The following is a 23776-nucleotide window of genomic DNA, read 5'->3' as shown; positions in this document are numbered from 1 at the left end:
TGTTTTGACCTAAACAAACATCCAAAACTGGATAATAACTTGAATAATTATGTCAAGATTTCCTCATCTTTTGATGAGTGGGCCGGACTTAGCAGCAAATGACTGATCACAAACATTTACTGCTTATAGTTTACGTCACTCAGGAAGAACAATAACCTTTTAAAAAATGATAAAAAAAATAGTATACTTTGTAAAGGAAACACAGTTACAATTGAAAAATGCAAGAAAGACAGCTAGTAGAAAATCATGTTAATACCTGAACTCCACGCCATTAAATAAACACATATTTTAAGTACAAACGTTTGTACATATATAGTGCAATACCACTCTATTCTAATAGTGTAATTGACCATTTTAGTTTTATTCTTCCAATCTGAGTGGTCTCAGGCAAACATGGTAAAAACAATTAAATGGTAAAAAAGTTTTAAAGTGGTAAATCGTGTCTAGGAGCACGGTCCTTAAAGAGTGCTTATCAACCACTGTGCCGCGGCACACTAATTAATGTGCTGTGAGAGATAGTAAGGTGTGCCGTGGGAATTTTTCAACTTTCTCTAATTGTTAAAAAAAAACTAATTCTCAGTTATGGCAAAAAATATGCCTGTTGACTTCTTGTGCCTTTGTGTGCAGCTATATAATCTTCCACTAGATGACAGCAGGTAGCTAAGGGCCTTGTTAGTCATGCAATATAATCCTGAGTGATTTTAGAATCACTGAGGTGGCAGTGACACATTTGGACAAATATCCGAAAAAGGTAATATTAATACTCTGAACTGGGCCGCTTGTCCAAACGTGTATTTGCATTTTTTTTATAAGGAATATCTCGGCTATGTTCACACAAACATTAATATTTTCCATCCATCCATCCATTTTCTACCGCTTATTCCCTTCGGGGTCACGGGGGGCGCTGGAGCCTATCTCAGCAAAATGCATATTTTTCTATTTTCAATGTTTGTTTATTTATTTATTTAACTAAAACATCCAATAACGTCAACTTGATTTAGACCAGGGGTCACCAACGCGGTGCCCGCGGGCACCAGGTAGCCCGTAAGGACCAGATGAGTAGCCCGCTGGCCTGTTCTAAAAATAGCTCAAATAGCAGCACTTACCAGTGAGCTGCCTCTATTTTTTAAATTTTATTTATTTACTAGCAAGCTGGTCTCGCTTTGCTCGACATTTTTAATTTTAAGAGAGACAAAACTCAAATAGAATTTGAAAATCCAAGAAAATATTTTAAAGACTTGGTCTTCACTAACGGACGAAGAAACAGATAACAGATTTGGTGTCCAGTTCAAAGTGTGACATGATTTATTTAAACATTTGAGAGTTGACTTTTGTATTTTACATGAGTTATTATTTGTACAAACATGGTGCAAAGTAATTCATGATTTGTTAAAAAATGTTAGTGGCTAGCTAGTTAAAATGGGATATTGAGATTTCACAAGACTGTCTTAGAAGTGATCATTTGAAAATGTTCAATTTGAAAAATGTGCACTTAGAAAAAATATAAAAATAAAGTGTTGCATATTGATATTTATTTGTTTCTATATATATTTATTGTGAGAAATCATTAAGATGATCAGTGTTTCCACAAAGATAAATATCATTAATTATTAATAATAACATAGAGTTAAAGGTAAATTGAGCAAATTGGCTATTTCTGGCAATTTATTTAAGTGTGTATCAAACTGGTAGCCCTTCGCATTAATCAGTACCCAAGCAGTAGCTCTTGGTTTCAAAAAGGTTGGTGACCCCTGATTTAGACCCTTTGTTTTGGTTTTAAAAAAAACCCACACAATTAAAAAAATTAGTTGTTACTTAGTTTTTTTATCTTTTGAAAAATTAATCAACAAATAATACACGGATTGTGGATGACCACAAATCTACATGGTCCATGTACCTTGCGCTCATTCTATTTACAATTCTGAAACGTTTTTCGATTTTTATTGTACCGTTTATGGCAGATTTTAAAACAACAAAAAAGGGTTGGTTTTCATTAAAATATTGCCATACAATTGGATTTTGTGCTGTGTTCCTTTTAGGGATTTAGATTTTTCCAGGTAAACACAAAACTCGAAAAAAAAATGTCATCCAAAATGCAAAAATATGTGGTTATCTGTGTGATGACAAATTGAACTGGAAGCAGTATTTTAGCTTTTCCTTTGCGTTTAGCATGTTTTTAGCACAATGGTAACATCTTTGTTCAGCAGTCGTTTTAAAAAAGTGTTGCTAAATAGTTGTCCAACTTTTGTTTCAGAAATGAAAATAGAAAAAATTGGTCCGAAATTAGTTTTTTGATTTGCATTTAAGAATTTTAAATAGATAGAACGGAAGGTACACGGACCCTATAGGTACATTTTGTCAAATTCACCTTTGTTTGTATGCACAAACGACACTTAAATCTACTTTTAAAAAAATGCATAAAAATAAGTAATCTCTATCGGTCTTGAGAAGCAGGAGAAAAAAAAAAAAAAATATGGTGCATTCCTACCTATGACCGAGGTGAAGAGTTCAGGAGCTGAACTACCCGCTGCCATGAAGGTCGCCCCTGCAACATCCTCACTCAGATGAAGTCGCTAATAAGAGACAAACAATATAAGTTATGAACATGATTGTTGTGCAAATAATATGTATAAATTGCTCGTAATTTACCTCACATATCTTGTCGAGGGAGGGGACGAAGTAATCATCGCACACTAAGGCCAGAGCGTAGAACATGTAGACCGCCTGCAAGCATACACAAGCATACACAAGCACATTGAGTATGACATAAAATAACATAGCGTAACGTAACATAACATAACATGTATGTGTTGCAAAACATGTGTGAAATACGACAGCAGGAATCGTACATACTTCTATTATTTTGTAGTGTGGAATGTTAAAAAAGGTTTGATCATGTGAAATTAGTCAAACAGAGTACAGTGTTTGGTATGGGGGCATCGCTAAGGGCGTGCTTGGGAGGTGGGAAATATGATGGCATCATATAATTTGCATAATCTGTGATGATCTATATATATATAAAAAAAAAAACAGCTTTGTGTAGCGATTGTCTACTCTCGCTCTCGGCTGCGTTATTTTTTCCTAATGCTCCGAGCATGTGAGTGGCGACCGTGCTGACTACTGAGCTAAGAGCAATGCAATCTCCCAGATTGCCAGCAATTTTCTTGAAGTTGACTGGCCTTTGTTACAAAGGACATGTATTCGCCATGTCTCTTCTTCGTTCTTCTGCTTCGTCTCTGTTATGTTTTTGGACATTACTACTTGCTGTAGTTTTGAAGCAATGCATGATGGGAATCCGGATGTTGTGTGTCAGTGTATTAACGTGCCAGCTGGAATAAACACACGCTGAGAAATAGCTCCGTGCCTGCCTACTTTATGGGTTATAGATAAACCTATGGATAACGGAGACATATATAATGGTCTCCTTTTCAGGTGAGAGAGGACGCTAAAGGCAGTGTTGTCCGGGTGGAAATCGGGAGAAATTTGTGAGAATGGTTGCCATGTGAGATTTTCGGGAGGGGCACTGAAATTCGTGTCTCCCGGGAAAATCGGGAGGGTTGGCAAGTATGCATTAGGACCTTGGAGTGCTATCATGTAACACTATTGCTAACCGGTTCAAACCACATAAAACATTAGCCGATCTTACTTGGATGCCGACTGATTGGAGCCCAATTGTGGACTTCTTCCGCAATTGCAGCTGTCAAAAAATGCATTATTTCCATCCATCCATCCATCCATTTTGCTACCGCTTATTCCAAGGCTGCCTTATTTAGTGTCCCAGACTTCGCAAGGAAAAAAAGTCGTCATTATTCCCAAGTGTCCCTTATGTAGAGGACCAGACTTATAAAGAAAAAACTCTGGCAATTGTCCAAGTGCCTTTTAATGAGAAGTTGTGTCTATACCTCTCCTTGAGCTGCTAAATTAGTAAAGGAAAATACATGTGTGTTCTTTTCTTTAATGGTGGGCACAATTACATTGAAAAAAATATTTCAAGAGTTCAAACAGTCAGTGACCATGTTCTCACACAAGCAGTAATTCTGACAAAGATGTGGACCTCTGAAACACCAGTACAAGATTTAATCTTTTCCTTTGATTTGAGGCATCATTTATGTACATATTCATAGCATTATTATGCAGCTACACACTCATGGGACACAATTATTCCTTGTTCATTATTCTCATGTGTGTTGAGCGGTAGCAATGTTAGAAGTAATGTATAGTGCACTTATAAAAAGAGAGATATTTTGTTGATTCCCTATGAAAACATTTCGACTGAAGTGTTATTTGGAAATGAGATACACCAAGTGTGATTCATGTGCAGTTGAAGAGAGACTTACACAGAGGACATGCAAGCCCACGGCTCCATCCATGCGCTCCTGGTTGGTGAAGTAATCTCTGGGGAACTCGTGGATAGCTGCAGACAAAACAGAACACAATGAAAGTATATTACAATAGGTCAATTAAAGCATGCTTATCATGAGATGGATATATGCCTCTCAGCAGTATTACAATCAAGCAAATAGGTTCATTAGATCTTCAAATAATTATGCAATGTGTGATTTTTATAGCAAGACCTGTGTGACAACCTCTGAGGAAGGCAACAGTTGTAGCCGAAACCGTCAGGTACGGAAATAAACACTGGCTATAAGAATAACAAATTGCAGTATTCCAATCAACAGTGCTCAAATTTAACCATGGCAACCGCGGCAATTGCCACGACCGCCCTCTCATTTGCCGTAATGCCCTAAAAAATTTACCAACATTTGCGGCAACACCTAGCCGTGACCGCCCTTGACTTTGTACTTCCCTTGTCTTTTTTCTTGTTATAATGGTCAACGGCATTAAAAGTTAGTAATACCTTCTCCTTCACCTATATTTATTAATGCATGTGAGGCAACATGAAGTCAGACGCGTTTGGCTTATTAATCATGAAGAGGGGGGAAGGGTTATCCCCTCAGAGTATACTTAGTCAACAGACCTACATGTCACAGTAAGGGTGGCCGTATAAACGACGCCAACACTGTCATAAACCTATGCCATATAGTGAGACCACACGAAACAACAATGACAAACACATTTCGGAAGAATATTTGCACCGCAACATAAACACAACAGAGCACATTCCCAGAATTCCTTGCAGCACCAACTCTTCCGGGACGCTACAGTCATTTTCCCTCGCTTCCCGTCACGTGTTTAAGAGCGCACTGCTTTGTTTGGATGGAGACAGGTGTGGACAATATTGGAGACACTTGTCCCCACACTAAAAGTATACAGCGAAGGAGAAAAACTATATGATGTTGCTTTCATTTTGACAATACAGCGTCCATCAGCTGCTGTGACAGAGGTAAGGTAAGGAAACACGCTGTCACTCCTGTTTTTTTGTTGTTGTTGGCCAAACTGTTGTACTGAACCACAAGGGGGCGTTAGAGAAGAACACATCTTGTTTATTAGACTGTATCTTCATTAGCCGAACTGCTTTGTGTTTTATTTTGATATCAAAAAGTAAACGCCATGGTTTTTTTTTACATTACTTGTGTTTTTTCATGTCACAAAGGTATCACTTTAAAAAACAATTGACACATCATTTTGTTAATGATTTGTGTGTAGTTTATTCCTATACAACATATTTCTGCTCAAACTCTTAATGGATCTGTCCCGATACAGCATCTACATGTACATAACTTAAAAAATTCATAATTTAAAAAAATTCTTCCCTCCAACAAAAGGTAAAAATAGAGATAAAGGCATCATGAAATGACAAAAAGCTGACAAGTTTATGTTAATAATGAAAAAAACAAAAAAAAACGCATATGCTTTGGAGCCCCTGCCTGGAAAGAAAATAATGTTTGCCTTGGTGCCCTTCTAACTTGCCTTGGTGCCCTAAAATATGAGCCCTCCTCTAAGGCAACACTTGCTTTGACCTTAAAAAGTTCAAATTCGAGGCCTGAATCAATAAACAAATGCATGAGAATCGAATAACAAGAAGAATACAGAAGCTTTACCAAGAAATACCCTACATTTGACCATATAAGTAAAATACTTATAACTTATGAATTAGTTTTAAAGTAACAGAAGTAAGTTTATAATACCATACCAAGCAGCAAGCATTGTACTTACGAAACACACAAATGAGTCCTGTCCCTTTAAGAAAGTACTCTCAATCTCAACTCATGATGTGAATAGGATAGGACAGCACTTTTTTGTCATTGCACTAAAAAACTACAAAAAAATTACATTTTCAGCACACAAGAGCAGACACACATTGAACAGGGTTCACAGAACAGGAAGGCTGATGGGTCACCACAAGGGCAGCGCCCCGTAAAAGGTGGGAAACGCTGGACGCACAGAAAGGAGGTTGAGTAAAAAAAAAAAAAAAGGCGATTCCAGACTAGGCACCTGTCACACACTACAACCTCTACATTACTATGGGCAAGACCATAAGAGCTGACCTCAGGGACACAATTGTAGACATGCACAAGACTGGAATGGATTTTAAGTTTGAAAAAATTAAACACCTGAATGACTCACACAAGACCACAAGGAGAATGTGGTGTGGTCTTTTTGCAGAGAAATGTTGAAAATGAATCCGACAGCAACATCACAAACATTCTACTTTGTCATGTTTCTCTGCTTAAACGTATATGTATATTTTTTTTAGAATTTGAGTCATTGAGCCTTTAATCAATAATGCAACAAAGTACAAAAGTCTATATTGGTAAAATACCATGAGTTAATATTAATGTAAATGCACAATTGATCTATAAAGAAAATAACTGAAAGAGCAAGAATTAATTACTTCTATCGGAACAAAATTCAATATCGATGTCAGATTGGGACACCCCTTTTAGATAATAACTAAAATGACGGTGTAGACACAAAAATTACAGCTCAACAAACATGCATTGGGAAACAGAAAGAGCAACTTCCTGTAAGCAAGCAGACGTTTCTCCTGGTTAACTTACAGTGTCAAAATATACAATTTTACAATTAATTTTACATTTAAAATTATTTAAGTCCTTCCATAGCTCAGGGTCCCTATAGCTGATGGTAGAAGTGTATGACAACTTTAGGGCCTGATCTACTACGATCCAAATACTACATGCCAAACAGTGTTTGAGTTTGAGTTTATTTCGAACATGCAAGCATACAACATGATACATCACAATTTCCAGTTTGTCTTTTCAACATGTTCGAAAAGGAGTAGGAAGAAGCAGAGCTTATTTAATCCTACCCCTTTTCTTTACATAACAGTTGCTAAAACTTTTTGTTCACTTCCTGTTCACAATTTATTCACAATAAACTCCATAAGTAATCACAATAAAAATAAATAAATAAATAATAGTAAGAATTTAATAATAATAATTGGTGAAGTAAGTAAGTGTGTTCAAACTATAAAATGTTGTGTACTATTTGTGGGCTTGTTGCATGTAATTTACTAAGATTGCGTGTACAATTGCTAACAAGTTCAAAAGTGGTGACGACTGACCGACATAAACGTTTTTTGCGTGTCTACTGGCTGTGGCTGTGGAAACACTCATTTCCCTCCACATTCAAGTTATTTTGCCCTCCAACCTATGTGTGATGTTTAACTAGCAGCAAACATCTATAATTTGTGACATATTTTCTGCAATACTCAATCATAATCTATAGACAACAGAAACTATTTTTAGTGCGCTGACACTGCAGGGAGGCAGGAGACTATCACAACACTGCAGCACATTCATGCGTATGGAATGACACAAACGCATGAAAATGCGTACTGCAAGACATTTTAATATAAGAGATATATTATAATAATATATTTCTTAAATGAAAAAACAAACGGCATAAAAAAACAGCAGGTACCAAAATGCATCAATTCAATTTGGTTCAATATGCCCCTTAAAGTACCAGTAGAGGGGGAAAACAAGTTGCCTCTATATTGAAGCTATTATCATATATATCTGATTTATGACACCGAAAGACTTCCAAAGTTTGCCAGTAAATAGATATGATCAAAATAGTTTCAATCTCACAGAGATTCCCGAGTCACTTTGAGAGATAATGAGCAACCTAGTGATCCGTGACGTAGAGGTAGGGACTACAGATCCCTTCATCACCAACAACAATGCAAATCATGCAGACTTTGTGAGAGCCAACAATGATCCCTTTGCATGTGCTAAATAACTATATTTGAATCTCCTCCTCCTCCCAGTATTGCAGGTGTTCTGATGATGATCATATTCTGCATATCCATGAAGACGGACACGCTAAATCAGACCTGGGCAAATTAAGGCCCGGGGGCTTTTCAATCTGGCCCGCCGGAAATTCCCAAATATTTTTTTTAGATCTTTTTTGGAAACTGTATCTGCCATTATGATGTGCAGTGATGTTTTCAAATGACCGTAAGTCTGGAACTAAACCATGGTTTTCAATGGTTGGAATCTGCGTTTTTGCATTATATACAAGTTACTATGGTAATCTACGTCACAGCAGCTCAGACGGGGCACCAAGCAGTGTGGGTGGGGGGCGTTTCCACAGAGTGTTTCCAGAGCGGCCAGCCTGAAATGCGGGTGACAGGGGCAGACGCGGAAGGAGATTTTTACAACAAAGTACTAAAGCTTAGAGATACATCAGATATATCAGATTGTAGGTGTTGTTTTTTTTTACCCTTCACGTTCATATTTTGCTGTGTTTGTTGCATTTTTGTTGCGTTTCGCTAGATTGTAAAATATGTCGATCGAGAGGGGGTGTGACATTCATATGTTGTCAATTTTCAGTGCTTTATCGTTAATAGTTAATATTGTAAATCCCACATTCTTTATTTTCATGTACATTTTGGGTGTCTCATTAAAAAATGTGTAAAATTCCATTCTGTTTTTTAAGGTGGTCTTTCATAATGTTTTTAGCATTCAATCAGACATTATTGTGAGGTTTTGTATTAGTGTTCCTAAAAATAGATATAATGGCCCCCAGACACTGTTTTTTGGCAAAATTTGGCCACGGAGTCAAAATAATTGCCCTGGCATGCGCTAAATGGATTGTGCTCCTTATTTTGTTCACTTAATCATAGTAGATCAGCTTTGCGTGTGTTATCAAGTTTGCAAACCTTTAGTAGATCAGGCCGTTTGTCAGGAGGGTAAAATGTAATTCTGAACTACCCTCACCCAGACACTACAATCAGCGGCCTCTTAGGTAAATTGAGTTGGATAACCGTAATCTACATCAAGTACGACACTGCATGTTGTATTGTCATTAAATACCGATTTCCAATAACAAAAACAAAGTATTTTTTAAGATTTTTTTTAATTTATTTTTTTACATTCTGTCTCAAATTGCTTTCAACTTACAAACCCTGTTTCCATATGAGTTGGGAAATTGTGTTAGATGTGAATATAAACGGAATACAATGATTTGCGAATCATTTTCAACCCATATTCAGTTGAATATGCTACAAAGACAACATATTTGATGTTCAAACTGATAAACATTTTTTTTTTTTAGCAAATAATCATTAACTTTAGAATTTGATGCCAGCAACATGTGACAAAGAAGTTGGGAAAGGTGGCAATAAATACTGATAAAGTTGAGGAATGCTCATCAAACACTTATTTGGAACATCCCACAGGTGTGCAGGCTAATTGGGAACAGGTGGGTGCCATGATTGGGTATAAAAACAGCTTCCCAAAAAATGCTCAGTTTTTCACAAGAAAGGATGGGGCGGGGTACACCCCTTTGTCCACAACTGCGTGAGCAAATAGTCAAACAGTTTAAGAACAACGTTTCCCAAAGTGCAATTGCGAGAAATTTAGGAATTTCAACATCTACGGTCCATAATATCATCAAAAGGTTCAGAGAATCTGGAGAAATCACTCCACGTAAGCGGCATGGCCGGAAACCAACATTGAATGACCGTGACCTTCGATCCCTCAGACGGCACTGTATCAAAAACCGACATCAATCTCTATAGGATATCACCACATGGGCTCAGGAACACTTCAGAAAACCACTGTCACTAAATACAGTTTGTCGCTACATCTGTAAGTGCAAGTTAAAGCTCTACTATGCAAAGCGAAAGCCATTTATCAACAACATCCAGAAATGCCGCCGGCTTCTCTGGGCCCGAGATCATCTAAGATGGACTCATGCAAAGTGGAAAAGTGTTCTGTGGTCTGACGAGTCCACATTTCAAATTGTTTTTGGAAATATTCGACAACGTGTCATCCGGACCAAAGGGGAAGCGAACCATCCAGACTGTTATGTTTTTTTGTTTTTCTTCTTTTTTTTAATTTTTTTTTAATGAATTTATTAATCAATCAACAAAACAATACGCAACAATACCACAATAATGCAATCCAATTCCAAAATCAAACCCGTCCCAACAACATTAAGAACAACAACAAACAGAGCAATTGAGAGCAATTGAGGACACACAAACATGACACGGAACAATCCAAATGTAGTGAAACAAAAATGAACATTATCGACAACAGCATCAATATCAGTAATAATTTCAAAATAGCAGTGATTAAAAAAACCCTCATTGATATTATCATTAAAAACATTAATAAAAAATAATAAAAAAAATTAGAAATGAACAATAGTGTCATAGTGGCTTACACTTGCATCACATTGCACAAGCTTGACAACACACCGTGTCCAATATTTTCCACAAAGATATAATAAGTCATATTTTGGTTCATTTAAAGTTGAAACACATTTAAATAATGGATCCCATATTCCAATATATGACTCATTATTATCTAAACTGAATGCAGACTGTTATCGACGCAAAGTTCAAAAGCCAGCATCTGTGATGGTATGGGGGTGCATTAGTGCCCAAGGCATGGGTAACTTACACATCTGTGAAGGCACCATTAATGCTGAAAGGTACCTACAAGTTTTGGAACAACATATGCTGCCATCTAAGCGCCGTCTTTTTCATGGACGCCCCTGCTTATTTCAGCAAGACAATGCCAAGCCACATTCAGCACGTGTTACAAGAGCGTGGCTTCGTAAAAAAAGAGTGCAGGTACTTTCCTGGTCCGCCTGCAGTCCAGAACTGTCTCCCATCGAAAATGTGTGGCACATTATGAAGCGTAAAATATGACAGCGGAGACCCCGGACTGTTGAACGACTGAAGCACTACATAAAACAAGAATGGGAAAGAATTCCACTTTCAAAGCTTTAACAATTAGTTTCCTCAGTTCCCAATCGTTTATTGAGTGTTGTTAAAAGAAAAAGTGATGTAACACAGTGGTGAACATGCCCTTTCCCAACTACTTTGGCATGTGTTGCAGCCATGAAATTCTAAGTTAATTATTATTTGCAAAAATAAATAAAGTTTATGAGTTTGAACATCAAATATCTTGTCTTTGTAGTGCATTCAATTGAATATGGGTTGAAAAGGATTTGCAAATCATTGTATTGCGTTTATATTTACATCTAACACAATTTCCCAATTCATATGGAAACGGGGTTTGTATAATGAAAATGATGGACTGTTCACATCTTTGAAAGGAAGTAAAGCGAAAAAATCAGCAGGGGATCAAACACTTATTTACCCATGATACATGTGTTGGATGTTTATAATGAGCGTGAAATATAATTTGACTCCCATATTCCACAGTTCTCCATCTATCAGTCACAATGCATTAATCACTGCAGGCTATCACCATCCAATCGTGATAAAACAGACCACCTAGTCGTCGTGCAAGAAGGTGTTAAAAATAGCTCCAGCCCAGCATGACCCGCCTGTGTGTTTGATTTGCTTAACTTGTTGTATGCTAATGTGTGTGTGTGTGTGTGTGTGTGCGCGTGTGTGTGTGTGTGTGTGTGTGTGTGTGCGTGTGTGTGTGTGTGTGTGTGTGTGTGTGTGCGTGCGTGCGTGCGTGCGTGCATGCGCGTGTGTGTGTAACATGAAGGCATCCCAATGTGCAGTGACATTCTCGTGCAGCACAGCCGAGAGCTTGTGAGTCAGGCGGCGGCAGCTGCCCTGTGTGTCCTCAAAGAAAGTAACACTGGCCTGACTGATGAGGTTGGCAGTTAAGTACAAAAAAAGGTAAAATAAAAGAAACAGGCAAAAAAAAAAAAAGAAAAGTCAGGTTGAAAATTATTGTAAGTACAGATGTTTTTTGTAGTTGGTCAGAAGGGATTTTTGTCCACTCTTCTTAATGGATACTCTAGTCAGTCATGCCGTTTTCGAGACTGTCGATTGGCAACTCGGAGTGTCAGATGTCTTCACAGACTTCCAAAAGTAGTGGTTCTCAAATACCACCTCAGAAAACACCTGCCTCTCCAAGTACAACCATAATGACTAACATTAAAATACAGTACTGTAGTAGGAAGGGTTGTACGGTATATCAGTATTCGTATAGTACCGCGATCCTAATGAATCATATTCGGTACTCTACCGCCTCTGAAAAGTACCGGTCCACAAAACTAATGTAAAGCATCCAAACAACAGAATAATATATTATTATTACATTTTAACAGAAGTGTAGATAGAACATGTTAAAAGAGAAAGTAAGCAGATATTAACAGCAAATGAACAAGTAGATTAATAATTCATTTTCTACCACTTGTCCTTAATCATTTTGACAAAATAATAGAATGGAAAATGACACAATATGTTACTGCGTATGTCAGCAGACTAAATTAGGAGCCTTTGTTTGTTTACTTACTACTAAAAGACAAATTGTCTTGTATTTTCACTATTTTATTTAAGGACAAACTTGCAATAAGAAACATATGCTTAATGTACCCTAAGATTTTTTGTTAAAATAAAGCCAATTTTTTGTAGTCCCCTTTATTTACAAAAGTATCGAAAAGTAACGAAAAGTATCGTAATGATTTTGGTACCGGTGCCAAAATATTGGTATCGGGACAACACTAGTAGTAGGCCTAACTATTCATTAAATACAAGGCAGAGGTTTTATTTAACAAGTATATTTAATATTTTTGGCCACTGTAACATTACACACAGTTTGAACAGTAACACTATGTTTGAATATTTAGTTAATCACTTCTCTGACATACCACTAGATTTAGACCGACATACCACTAGATTTAGCCCGTTTAAAAATCACTTTTCTCTGACATTAAGATCTGCTCTCCATTATTTTATTGTTTGTCTTCTTGAGCCTTTGTTGACTTTAACTTATGTTTTGGGGCGCAGTCCAGTCCCTCCAGGTTTTCGCTGGCTTTCGCTGGAATTTGCAGCAGTTTTTTCAGAATGTTGCAGCAAAACTTATGAGGCTTATTTTTTTCCCACGACATTGAATCAACTTGTGATTTTATTAATTTATTATCAATGTTTTTAGTGTTTCTTGTAACCTTAACTTTATAACAATTTCAACAAAAATTGGAAAACAAATACTCACATATTTAAAAGAAGACACGAGATGGCAGTAAAAGCACATATTAATAGCTCATTGTCAAATTACTGTACAATTTGCAATAATAATAATAACTAATAATTACAGAAAGAAACACCACCAAAGGCTTCCTTATTTGTTCACTGTCTGCTCTGTTGTCCACAAGTTGCAGATATTCTCAAACATTAATTTATGTTCTGACACTTACCCCCACAATTTAAGAGCATTTGAGAACTTTTGAGGGTGATCTATACTGCTATTTTTTGATGGTGAATGAGAAATAATGAGAGATTATTATCACACTTCAACACCTCTAACATGTACTGCCGCCTCTTTGGTCGGTATCAATGCATCCCAGATTTTGCTTGCTGATCGCAGCGGCAGATAAAAAAAGCCTTCTAAAACAAAATGTTGACATCTCAGTGTAAACTAACGAACAAAACCGTTCTGTAAAACTTGGAATTGTTCAAGTTTTACTGAAAACATTTACTGAGAAGTTAAAATGGAAATACAAATGTGTACACATGTCCAAAAGATTACTACACTTATATATGAGCATCTGACATGATGTCGGATTATAGCGGTGGATGTTTACACAGCTCAGCAATGATGTAACCCTCTGCTACTGTGCTAATCTTGTTAAATATTCTGTTGCATGTGTGAGAGTGAGTGAGACAAAAAGCATGGATTTACAAGAAAAATGGGGAAAAATCTATGTAGCTGCTACATTATAGCCTTGTCTGGAAATATATCATCTTTCATGCAATATGACACATTTCCTTTTCATTAGAGTTCTCCTAAACTATGTGATAAAGGAAATGGGAAACACTTAGAATTAGTGGTGTCCCAATATGTTATTATTATCAGTCAGATATCAACAAAACAAAACAGTATGCAATCGGATTATATCAAACTGCATCTAACATCTCCAATAATAGCATTCCAGTATACAGAGCCAATGTGATCACAACAACATCTGCAACAAAGTGTTGTTGATTGATTGATTGATTGATTGATTGATTGATTGAGAAGTTTATTGACATATTGAATCCATGTAATGCTTTAAAAAGGCAAATGGATGGCACAAAAAGCCAAAAGGCTTGTTGCCATTGTGGCCCATTAAATATTCATCACATTTGATACATTCAATAATAAAAGATATATAACCTGTAACATGTATATAAAAAATTACGTACATTTTTAAAATAAATTATGTACATATACGCAGTATACATGTCAGGTCATTTAAAAACTATATATACAAAAAATGGGGGGTGGGGGGTATATACACATACTCATGTACATAGTGTCATGTACATGACTATCCACATGTTGACTCCACGAGTGTGCAAAACAGAATGAGAACATATATATACACTATAACCACATGTAAACCTGCTTGATGCTTCGGAAAGTTGCTGGGTATCAATTTTGGTTGAGATCAGGTAGAGGTTGAGCTGAGCCATGATTTTATGGCAGTTTGAAAATTTAGAAGGGATGAGAATCAGCACCTCCAAGTCCGAGTCCATGGTTCTCGCCCGGAAAAGGGTGGAGTGCCATCTCCGGGTTGCGGAGGAGACCCTGCCCAAGTGGAGGAGTTTAAATACCTTGGAGTTTTGTTCACGAGTGAGGGAAGAGTGGATCGTGAGATCGACAGGCGGATCGGTGCGGCGTCTTCAGTAATGCGGACGCTGTATCGATCCGTTGTGGTGAAGAAGGAGCTGAGCCGGAAGGCAAAGCTCTCAATTTACCGGACGATCTACGTTCCCATCCTCACCTATGGTCATGAGCTTTGGGTTATGACCGAAAGGACAAGATCACGGGTACAAGCGGCCGAAATGAGTTTCCTCCGCCGGGTGGCGGGGCTCTCCCTTAGAGATAGGGTGAGAAGGTCAAAGTAAAGCCGCTGCTCCTCCACATCGAGAGGAGCCAGATGAGGTGGTTCGGGCATCTGGTCAGGATGCCACCCGAGCGCCTCCCTAGGGAGGTGTTTAGGGCACGTCCGACCGGTAGGAGGCCACGGGGAAGACCCAGGACACGTTGGGAAGACTATGTCTCCCGGCTGGCCTGGGAACGCCTCGGGATCCCCCGGGAAGAGCTGGACGAAGTGGCTGGGGAGAGGGAAGTCTGGGTTTCCCTGCTTAGGCTGCTGCCCCCGCGACCCGACCTCGGATAAGCGGAAGAAGATGGATGGATGGATGGATGGGAAGTTCGAATTTTAAGGTCTGTTGGTAGTGTATTCCACTGTGTGGTTGCAAAATAGTAGAATGCATTTTTTCCCATGAGAGTCTTGAATTTGGGGGGGACGAGGTCTGGGGAACTCCCTCTCGTGTAGTACCTGAGAGCATCACGTACTTTGGTGCAATAGTTCGACAGGTACTTGGGGACAGTTTCTCTGAGTATTTTGAATACCAGGCACATTGCGATTTGGTGTACTTTTTTTTGTCACGGCACTGTAGCTTCCTTACAGCTAGCTTACGTGACTAAAGTATGTCCACACACAGTGCAAAGACTCTCCTTCCTATAAATGTCTAATTCTCGCCTTAATGGCGGCAAGTAATGTACATCTCTTACAAGTATCCCTGCAGGACGAGGAAAAGCAAAGCATGTGACACCCTGACCCGAGCCAGAGAGCGCAGGAGACAAGAAGCCATGCTAAATGCAAAGCTAGCTTTAACGTAATGGAGCGAAACAACAGTAGATATCCGATCAATTTATAATGGACTGGTACATTATTTTATATAAATAAAGTACATTTGTAAAGTATTCACATTGTTCACTTTTTAAAAAATGTTTTATGTTACAGCCTTATTAAAAAATGTTATACATTAATTTTTGTCTTCAAAATTCTACAGACCCCATAATCACAATGTGAAAATTTTTTCTTTTTTCCTTTTAGAAATTGTTGAAAATGTAATTAAAAAAAAACACAAAGAAATCACATGTACATAAAAATCCACAGCCTTTGCTGAATACTTTGTTGATGCACCGTTGCCAGCAGTTACAGCCTCAAGTCTTTTTCAATGCCACAAACTTGGCACACCTATATTTTGGGCAGTTCAAGAGTTCAAGAGCGCTCTGGAGCAGCTTTTCCTCCAGGATGTCTCTGTCCATTACTGCATTCATCTTTCCCTCTATCCCAACTAGTCTCCCAGTTCCTGCCACTGAGAAACATCCCCACAGCATGATGCTGCCACCACCATGCTTCCTTGTAGGGATGGTATTGGCCTGATGATGAGCGGTGCCAGGTTTCCTCCAAACATGATGCCTGCCATTCACGCCAAATACTTCAATCTTTGTCCCATCAGACGGGTGAATTTAGTGTCTCATGGTCTGGGAGTCTTTCAGGTGCATTTTAGTAAACTTTCAAGAAGGAATGGCTTGCGTCGAGCCACTCTAGCATACAGGCCTGATTGGTGGATTGCTGCAGAGATGGTTGTCCTTCTGGAAGGTTCTCCTCTCTCCACAGAGGAATGCTGTAGCCCTGACAGTGTGACCATCTGGTTCTTGGTCACCTCTCGGACTAGGGCCCTTCTCCACCGACCGCTCAATTTAGACGGCCGGCCAGCTCTAGGAAGAGTCCTGTTTTTTTCCCCCCATTTACGGATGATGGAGGCCACTGTGTTCATTGTGACCTTCAAGGCAGCAGATATTTTTCTGTACCCTTGCCCAGATTTGTGCCTCGAGACAATCCTGTCTCTGAGGTCTTCAAAGAATTCCTTCGACTTAATTCTTGGTTTGTGCTCTGCCATGCGCTGTCAAGTGTGGGACCTTATATGTAGACAGGTGTGTGCCTTTCCAAATCATCTCAAGGATGATCAAATGAAACTGATGCACCTGCTCTCATTTTTGCGCCGTATAGCAAAGGCTGTGAATACTAATGTACATGTGATTTCTTAGTGGGTTTATTTTTAGTAAGTTTGCAAAAGTAAAAAAAAAAATATCACAATGTCATTATGAGGTATTGTGTGTAGAATTTTGACAGCAAGAAATAATGTATTCCATTTTGGAAAAGGGCTGTAACTGGCTCTTTAACGCCACCCTAGTGGCTCTCTGGACCTCTTTCAGAGATGTGTGAAAATGAAAAAAGATGAAAAAAGATATAGATTTTTTTGTTTTAATATATTTTCTGTAGGAGTACAAACATGACACAAACCTAATTGTTAGAAATCCCACTTGTTAATATTAAACATGCTTCACTGATAAGAGTATTTGGCAAGCACCGTTTTGTCCTACTAATTTCAGCAATCCTTGAACTCATCGTAGTTTGTTTATATGTACAACTTTCTCCGATGCTGCCACAGAAAGACGTGTTTTATGCCACTCCTTCATGGTCTCATTTTGTCCACCAAACGTTTTATGCTGTGCGTGAATGCACAAAGGTGAGTTTTGTTGATTTTATTGATTTGCTGGAGTGCTAATCAGGCATATTTGGGCAGTGCATGACTGCAAGCTAATCAATGCTAACATGCTATTTAGGCTAGCTGTATGTACATATTGCATCATTATGCCTCATTTGTAGGTATATTTGAGCTCATTTAATTTTCTTTACTTATGTCCTCTGTGTATTAAGTTTGTATTTGCATGTCTCATGACACATTATCTGTATGCAATATTGGCTGCATATACCATAGTTGTTTGTGTACCAAGTTGTTCCACACTACAGCAAATTATACCCAGTTTGCAAAGATTGTTTTAAATCCATTAGAAGAAGTCTGTCAGGACGTGGACTGTGGGGGGTTTGTTTTCCCGAGATGCAAGAGAAACTGGAGCGGACATGGCGTGAAGGTAAGGACATGATTTAATTCTAACAAAAAGAGTGAACAAAAAGCGCGCACAAGGCGGAGGTACAAACTTGGCTAATGAAAACAAAAACTAGCACTTGGGCAAAAGCTATGGACATGAAACAAAAGGACTTACTGTGGCGTGGCATGAAGCATGAGCTATGGTAATAGCAGATAGCATGGGTGTCAAGGGTAACAGCGGTAACAGAGTTAGTATTAGAGCAGAGCATGAATAATGTCAAATGTCGCCAGCCTGACTTCCTGGCAACTATCGGCTTAAATAACAAAGACATGAATGACAACAGGTGCGTGAGTGAAAATGTGAACCAGGTGAAACTAATGGTTGCTATGGTGACAAAACAATGGAATGAAAACAGGAACCAAAAAGAGTCCAAAAACCAAACAGGACATAACTTAAACAAAACATGATCACAGACATGACAAAGACAGCCTGCCGTTTCCTTAAAGGCCTACTGAAACCTACTACTACCGACCACGCAGTCTGATAGTTTATATATCAATGATGAAATCTTAACATTGCAACACATGCCAATACGGCCGGGTTAACTTATAAAGTGACTTTTAAAACTTCCCGGGAAATATCCGGCTGAAACGTCGCGGTATGATGACGTATGCGCGTGACGAAGTCAGAGTAACGGAAGTTATGGTACCCGTAGAATCCTATACAAAATGCTCTGTTTTCATTTCATAATTCCACAGTATTTTGGACATCTTTTGCAATTTGTTTAATGAACAATGAAGGCTGCAAAGAAGACAGTTGTAGGTGGGATGGGTGTATTAGCAGCGGACTACAGCAACACAACCAGGAGGACTTTGTTGGAGCGCTAGCCGCGCTAGCCGCGCTAGCCGCGCTAGCCGCGCTAGCCGCCGACCTCATCTTGACTTCCTACGTCTCCGGGCCGCCAAACGCATCGGGTGAAGTCCTTCGTCCTTCTGCCGATCGCTGGAACGCAGGTGAGCACGGGTGTTGATGTGTAGATGAGGGCTGGCTGGCGTAGGTGGAGAGCTAATGTTTTTAGCATAGCTCTGTGAGGTCCCGTTGCTAAGTTGCTAAGTTAGCTTCAATGGCGTCGTTAGCACAGCATTGTTAACCTTCGCCAGCCTGGAAAGCATTAACCGTGTATTTACATGTCCACGGTTTAATGGTATTGTTGATTTTCTATCTATCCTTCCTTCTATCCTTTATTTTTTTGTTTCTATATGCAGTTAAAGCACGATGCTATCACGTTAGCTCGTAGCTAAAGCATTTCGCGGATGTATTGTCGTGGAGATAAAAGGCACTGAATGTCCATTTTGCGTTCTCGACTCTCATTTTCAAGAGGATATAGTATCCGAGGTGGTTTAAAATACAAATCCGTGATCCACAATAAAAAAAGGAGAGTGTGGAATCCAATGAGCCAGCTTGTACCTAAGTTACGGTCAGAGCGAAAAAAGATACGTCCATCACTGTCTCTCAAGTCCTTCACTGTAACGTTCCTCATCTACGAATCTTTCATCCTCGCTCAAATTAATGCGGTAATCATCACTTTCTCGGTCCGAATCTCTCTCGCTCCATTGTAAACAATGGGGAATTGTGAGGAATACTAGCTCCTGTGACGTCACGGTACTTCCGGTACAGGCAAGGCTTTTTTTTATCAGCGAGCAAAAGTTGTGAACTTTATCGTCGATTTTCTCTATTAAATCCTTTCAGCAAAAATATGGCAATATCGCGAAATGATCAAGTATGACACAGAATGGATCTGCTATTCCCGTTTAAATTAAAAAAAAAATCATTTCAGTAGGCCTTTAAACTTGGACACACACATCTATAACTTTGGCCATTCTGAGCCAGTCATTTCCAGGAGTAATCTCGCCCTCAAAGAAGCCTCCATTTTACTAATGATTTCCAATGTTACAAAAATGTGTAGAATAAAAATTAAAATACAACATTTCTGTCAACAAAGATTTGCGTCAGCCTTTGATAGTAGGCTATTATAGCTAATATAAACACTTACATCATGTGTTGCCTTCATTATAACACTTATATAAGGCTTTTAAAGTCATTTTGATAGTGATAGTAGCCTATTATAGCTAATATAGACACTTGCATCATTATAACATATTTAAGGCTTTAAAATTTTTTGCGGCTCCGGACAGATTTTTTTTTGTATTTTTGGTCCAATATGGCTCTTTCAACATTTTGGGTTGCCAACACCTGCTGTAACATAACAAAATATGGAAAAAGGGAAGAGTTGTGAATACTTTACAGATAAACTACAATTTTGATTTAATGTGTTCATTTGGTATATTGTTAAATTTATATCATTATACATTTTACACATGTGTATTTATATTATATTTATATTTTAATGTAATTATTTAGCAAAATTAATCAATCAATCAATAACTTATTATTTATTTAAAATATTTCATTTTGTTATTTTATTTTATAGTTCACTTTCAACATAAAGTATTCATATCAAAGTAAATGTTTATGTTAGATGTCCAGGTTTTGGGGGCACCCTGCACAAGTTCTGTTTACTTAAAATGTTGTGTTGTCGTGGAACTGATGAACACATGAAGTGCGCGCGCACGCACACACACACACACACACACACACACACACACACACACACACACACACACACACACACACACACACACACACACACACACACACACACACACACACACACACACACACACACACACACACACACACTCAGTCAAATGACAAATCCCTGAGTTGTGTGAGATCAATGTGGATTGACCGAAGCAGAGACGGGCGGCCTGTCACTTCAGGGGCAGAGACAACAGTCGGCCCATCCCCCCTTGCATAACACCACAAACGTTACATAAGAGTCGAGTGGCTGGATGCAGACACAGACACATTGAAAGAAAGGAGAATAATCCTACAAATCCTATACATCATTAAAGGCGTAAAGGGGAGACCTCAATATAAGAGCAGCAGGAAAAAATGACAGATGGCATTTCCTTTATTGACAATGACACACACACACACACACACACACACCCACACACACACACCCACACCCACACACACACACCCACACACACACACACACACACACACAAACAAGAGCTAGTAATCCTCACATGTGGAGCAAGTGTCTTCAAAACATTGTTTATGTTCATCTTATCTGACAGAATTACCTTTTTCACCTCCAAAACTTGAAGTGGTTTGTTCAGACCAGCAGGGTTAGAATAATGATGGATTACGGTGAAAATAAACACAATAAATATGTGGTTTGAAACCATTAAAGGGCAAGCTACATGGAAATGTAGTAAGCTAAGCTACCAGTTACTCTCAATTAAATGTAGCTAAGCTACAGATGAAGCTATCCCCACAGAATTGTAGCAAGCCACACTACAAGCTACATGGCAAAAGTAAGTTGCGACATCAACACTACAAATATATAAATAGATATATCTCAACTTAAAGGCCTACTGAAATGAGATTTTCTTATTTAAACGGGGATAGCAGGTCCATTCTATGTGTCATACTTGATCATTTCGCGATATTGCCATATTTTTGCTGAAAGGATTTAGTAGAGAACATCGACGATAAAGTTTGCAACTTTTGGTCGCTGATAAAAAAGCCTTGCCTGTACCGGAAGTAGCGTGACGTCACAGGTTGTGGAGCTCCTCACATCTGCACATTGTTTACAATCATGGCCACCAGCAGCGAGAGCGATTCGGACCGAGAAAGCGATGATTTCCCCATTAATTTGAGCGAGGATGAAAGATTTGTGGATGAGGAAAGTGAGAGTGAAGGATTAGAGGGCAGTGGAAGCGATTCAGATAGGGAAGATGCTGTGAGAGGCGGGTGGGACCTGATATTCAGCTGGGAATGACTAAAACAGTAAATAAACACAAGACATATATATACTCAATTAGCCACAACACAACCAGGCTTATATTTAATATGCCACAAATTAATCCCGCATAACAAACACCTCCCCCCTCCCGTCCATATAACCCGCCAATACAAATCAAACACCCGCACAACACACTCAATCCAACAGCCCAAAGTACCGTTCACCTCCGCAAAGTTCATACAGCAAATATATTTCCCCAAAGTCCCCAAAGTTACGTACGTGACATGCACATAGCGGCACGCACGTACGGGCAAGCGATCAAATGTTTGGAAGCCGCAGCTGCGTACTCACGGTAGCGCATATACAACTCAAAGTCCTCCTGGTAAGAGTCTCTGTTGTCCCAGTTCTCCACAGGCCAATGGTAAAGCTTGACTGTCATATTTCGGGAATGTAAACAATGAAACACCGGCTACGTGTTTGTGTTGCTGCAGCCGGCCGCTAATACACCGCTCCCCACCTACAGCTTTCTTCTTTGCTGTCTTCATTAGACAAATTGCAAAAGATTCACCAACACAGATGTCCAGGATACTGTGGAATTTTGCGATGAAAACAGACGACTTAATAACTGGCCACAATGGTGTCCCAAAATGTCCGCTACAATCCGTGACGTCACGCGCAAACGTCATCATACCGAGACGTTTTCAGCAGGATATTTCGCGGGAAATTTAAAATTGCACTTAACTAATCTAACCCGGCCGTATTGGCATGTGTTGCAATGTTAAGATTAGCTACACTACTAGCTACATGGCAAAAATAACTTGCTACATCAACACTACAAATATATAAACATATATCTCAACTTAATGTACAACTTTGTATTTCCTGGTTTACATGTATTCATTTATTTATTTAACCTCTATATATCCAATTAATATCATATTTCCATTTTCATTTACATACTGTCATGTTCAAATACATTTTGAGATTTTGACTTGGGATGATAAGCGCTTGTCTTTCATTTACCAACAACAATTAGCACATTGGATCACTCTCAATACCTCACAAATGTTCCCTAACGTGCAGGTGTAAATGTGTTCCATAAAAGAATGTTTAACATGGATGAACACTTTTCAGGTGTGAAACATACACGGAGAATGTCTGCAACATGTGGACGATAGAGCAGACTGCGGACAATAAGAAAGCTTTAGTGGGGTTTCTTTCTGTAATTATAATTATAATTAGTTATTACCATTATTTGTTATAATGAATTAAAACAATACAGTAATATGACAACACAATATTTGTTTCACACTTTTCATTGAAATACTGTGCTTTTTGAGTGTAAGTTACAAGGAACACTTAAAACATTGGCTATGTTCTACAGTTCTACAATGTCCAATTCAGATTTTTTTGTCAAATCCGATCTTTTTAATTGATCCTTCACATTACCAAAAAAAATGCGATATCTAATGTGAACTAAATCTGACCCACATGCAGTGTTTACGGTAGTAAACATGGCAAGTAGGTCTCAGACTTGACGCATTTGTGGCAATTTCAAGGGTTTTGTCCAATCAAAATCAACATTTTCTGAACTGAATTATTGCGCGTTGAAGATTAAGAAGAAAGAGGGCATGCTTTTTGGCTCTCGCAGTTTATGGGACATTTGCTTCGACGTCTGCTCCGAAGAGCGTGTGGGCGAGCAGTCAGAGACAGAAGTGGTGGAACATTCCTAAAACATATTATTTTTACCATTTGTCAACTGTTTATTTTGCACATGTCTATTTTGGCAAAGAATTTT

General features: G+C 38.6%; 1 protein-coding gene across 2 annotated transcripts in view; it reads right to left on the bottom strand.

Moving 5' to 3' along the window:
• Positions 1 to 23776, bottom strand: part of LOC133656895 (sodium/potassium/calcium exchanger 3-like) — a 267870-nt gene that overhangs the window by 71582 nt on the left and 172512 nt on the right. For both annotated transcript variants that reach the window (XM_062057755.1, XM_062057756.1), the window contains exons 3-5: positions 4338 to 4414; positions 2650 to 2724; positions 2489 to 2573 (exon numbers count right to left, since the gene is read on the bottom strand). In XM_062057755.1, coding sequence (XP_061913739.1) covers positions 2489 to 2573; positions 2650 to 2724; positions 4338 to 4414 — 237 coding nt within the window. The remainder of the gene's footprint in view (positions 1 to 2488; positions 2574 to 2649; positions 2725 to 4337; positions 4415 to 23776) is intronic.

This window comes from Entelurus aequoreus, linkage group LG09, assembly GCF_033978785.1.
Source record: "Entelurus aequoreus isolate RoL-2023_Sb linkage group LG09, RoL_Eaeq_v1.1, whole genome shotgun sequence".
Classification (NCBI taxonomy): domain Eukaryota; kingdom Metazoa; phylum Chordata; class Actinopteri; order Syngnathiformes; family Syngnathidae; genus Entelurus; species Entelurus aequoreus.
Note: the sequence above shows the minus strand (reverse complement) of the source record. Positions and strands in the feature narration are given on the sequence as shown.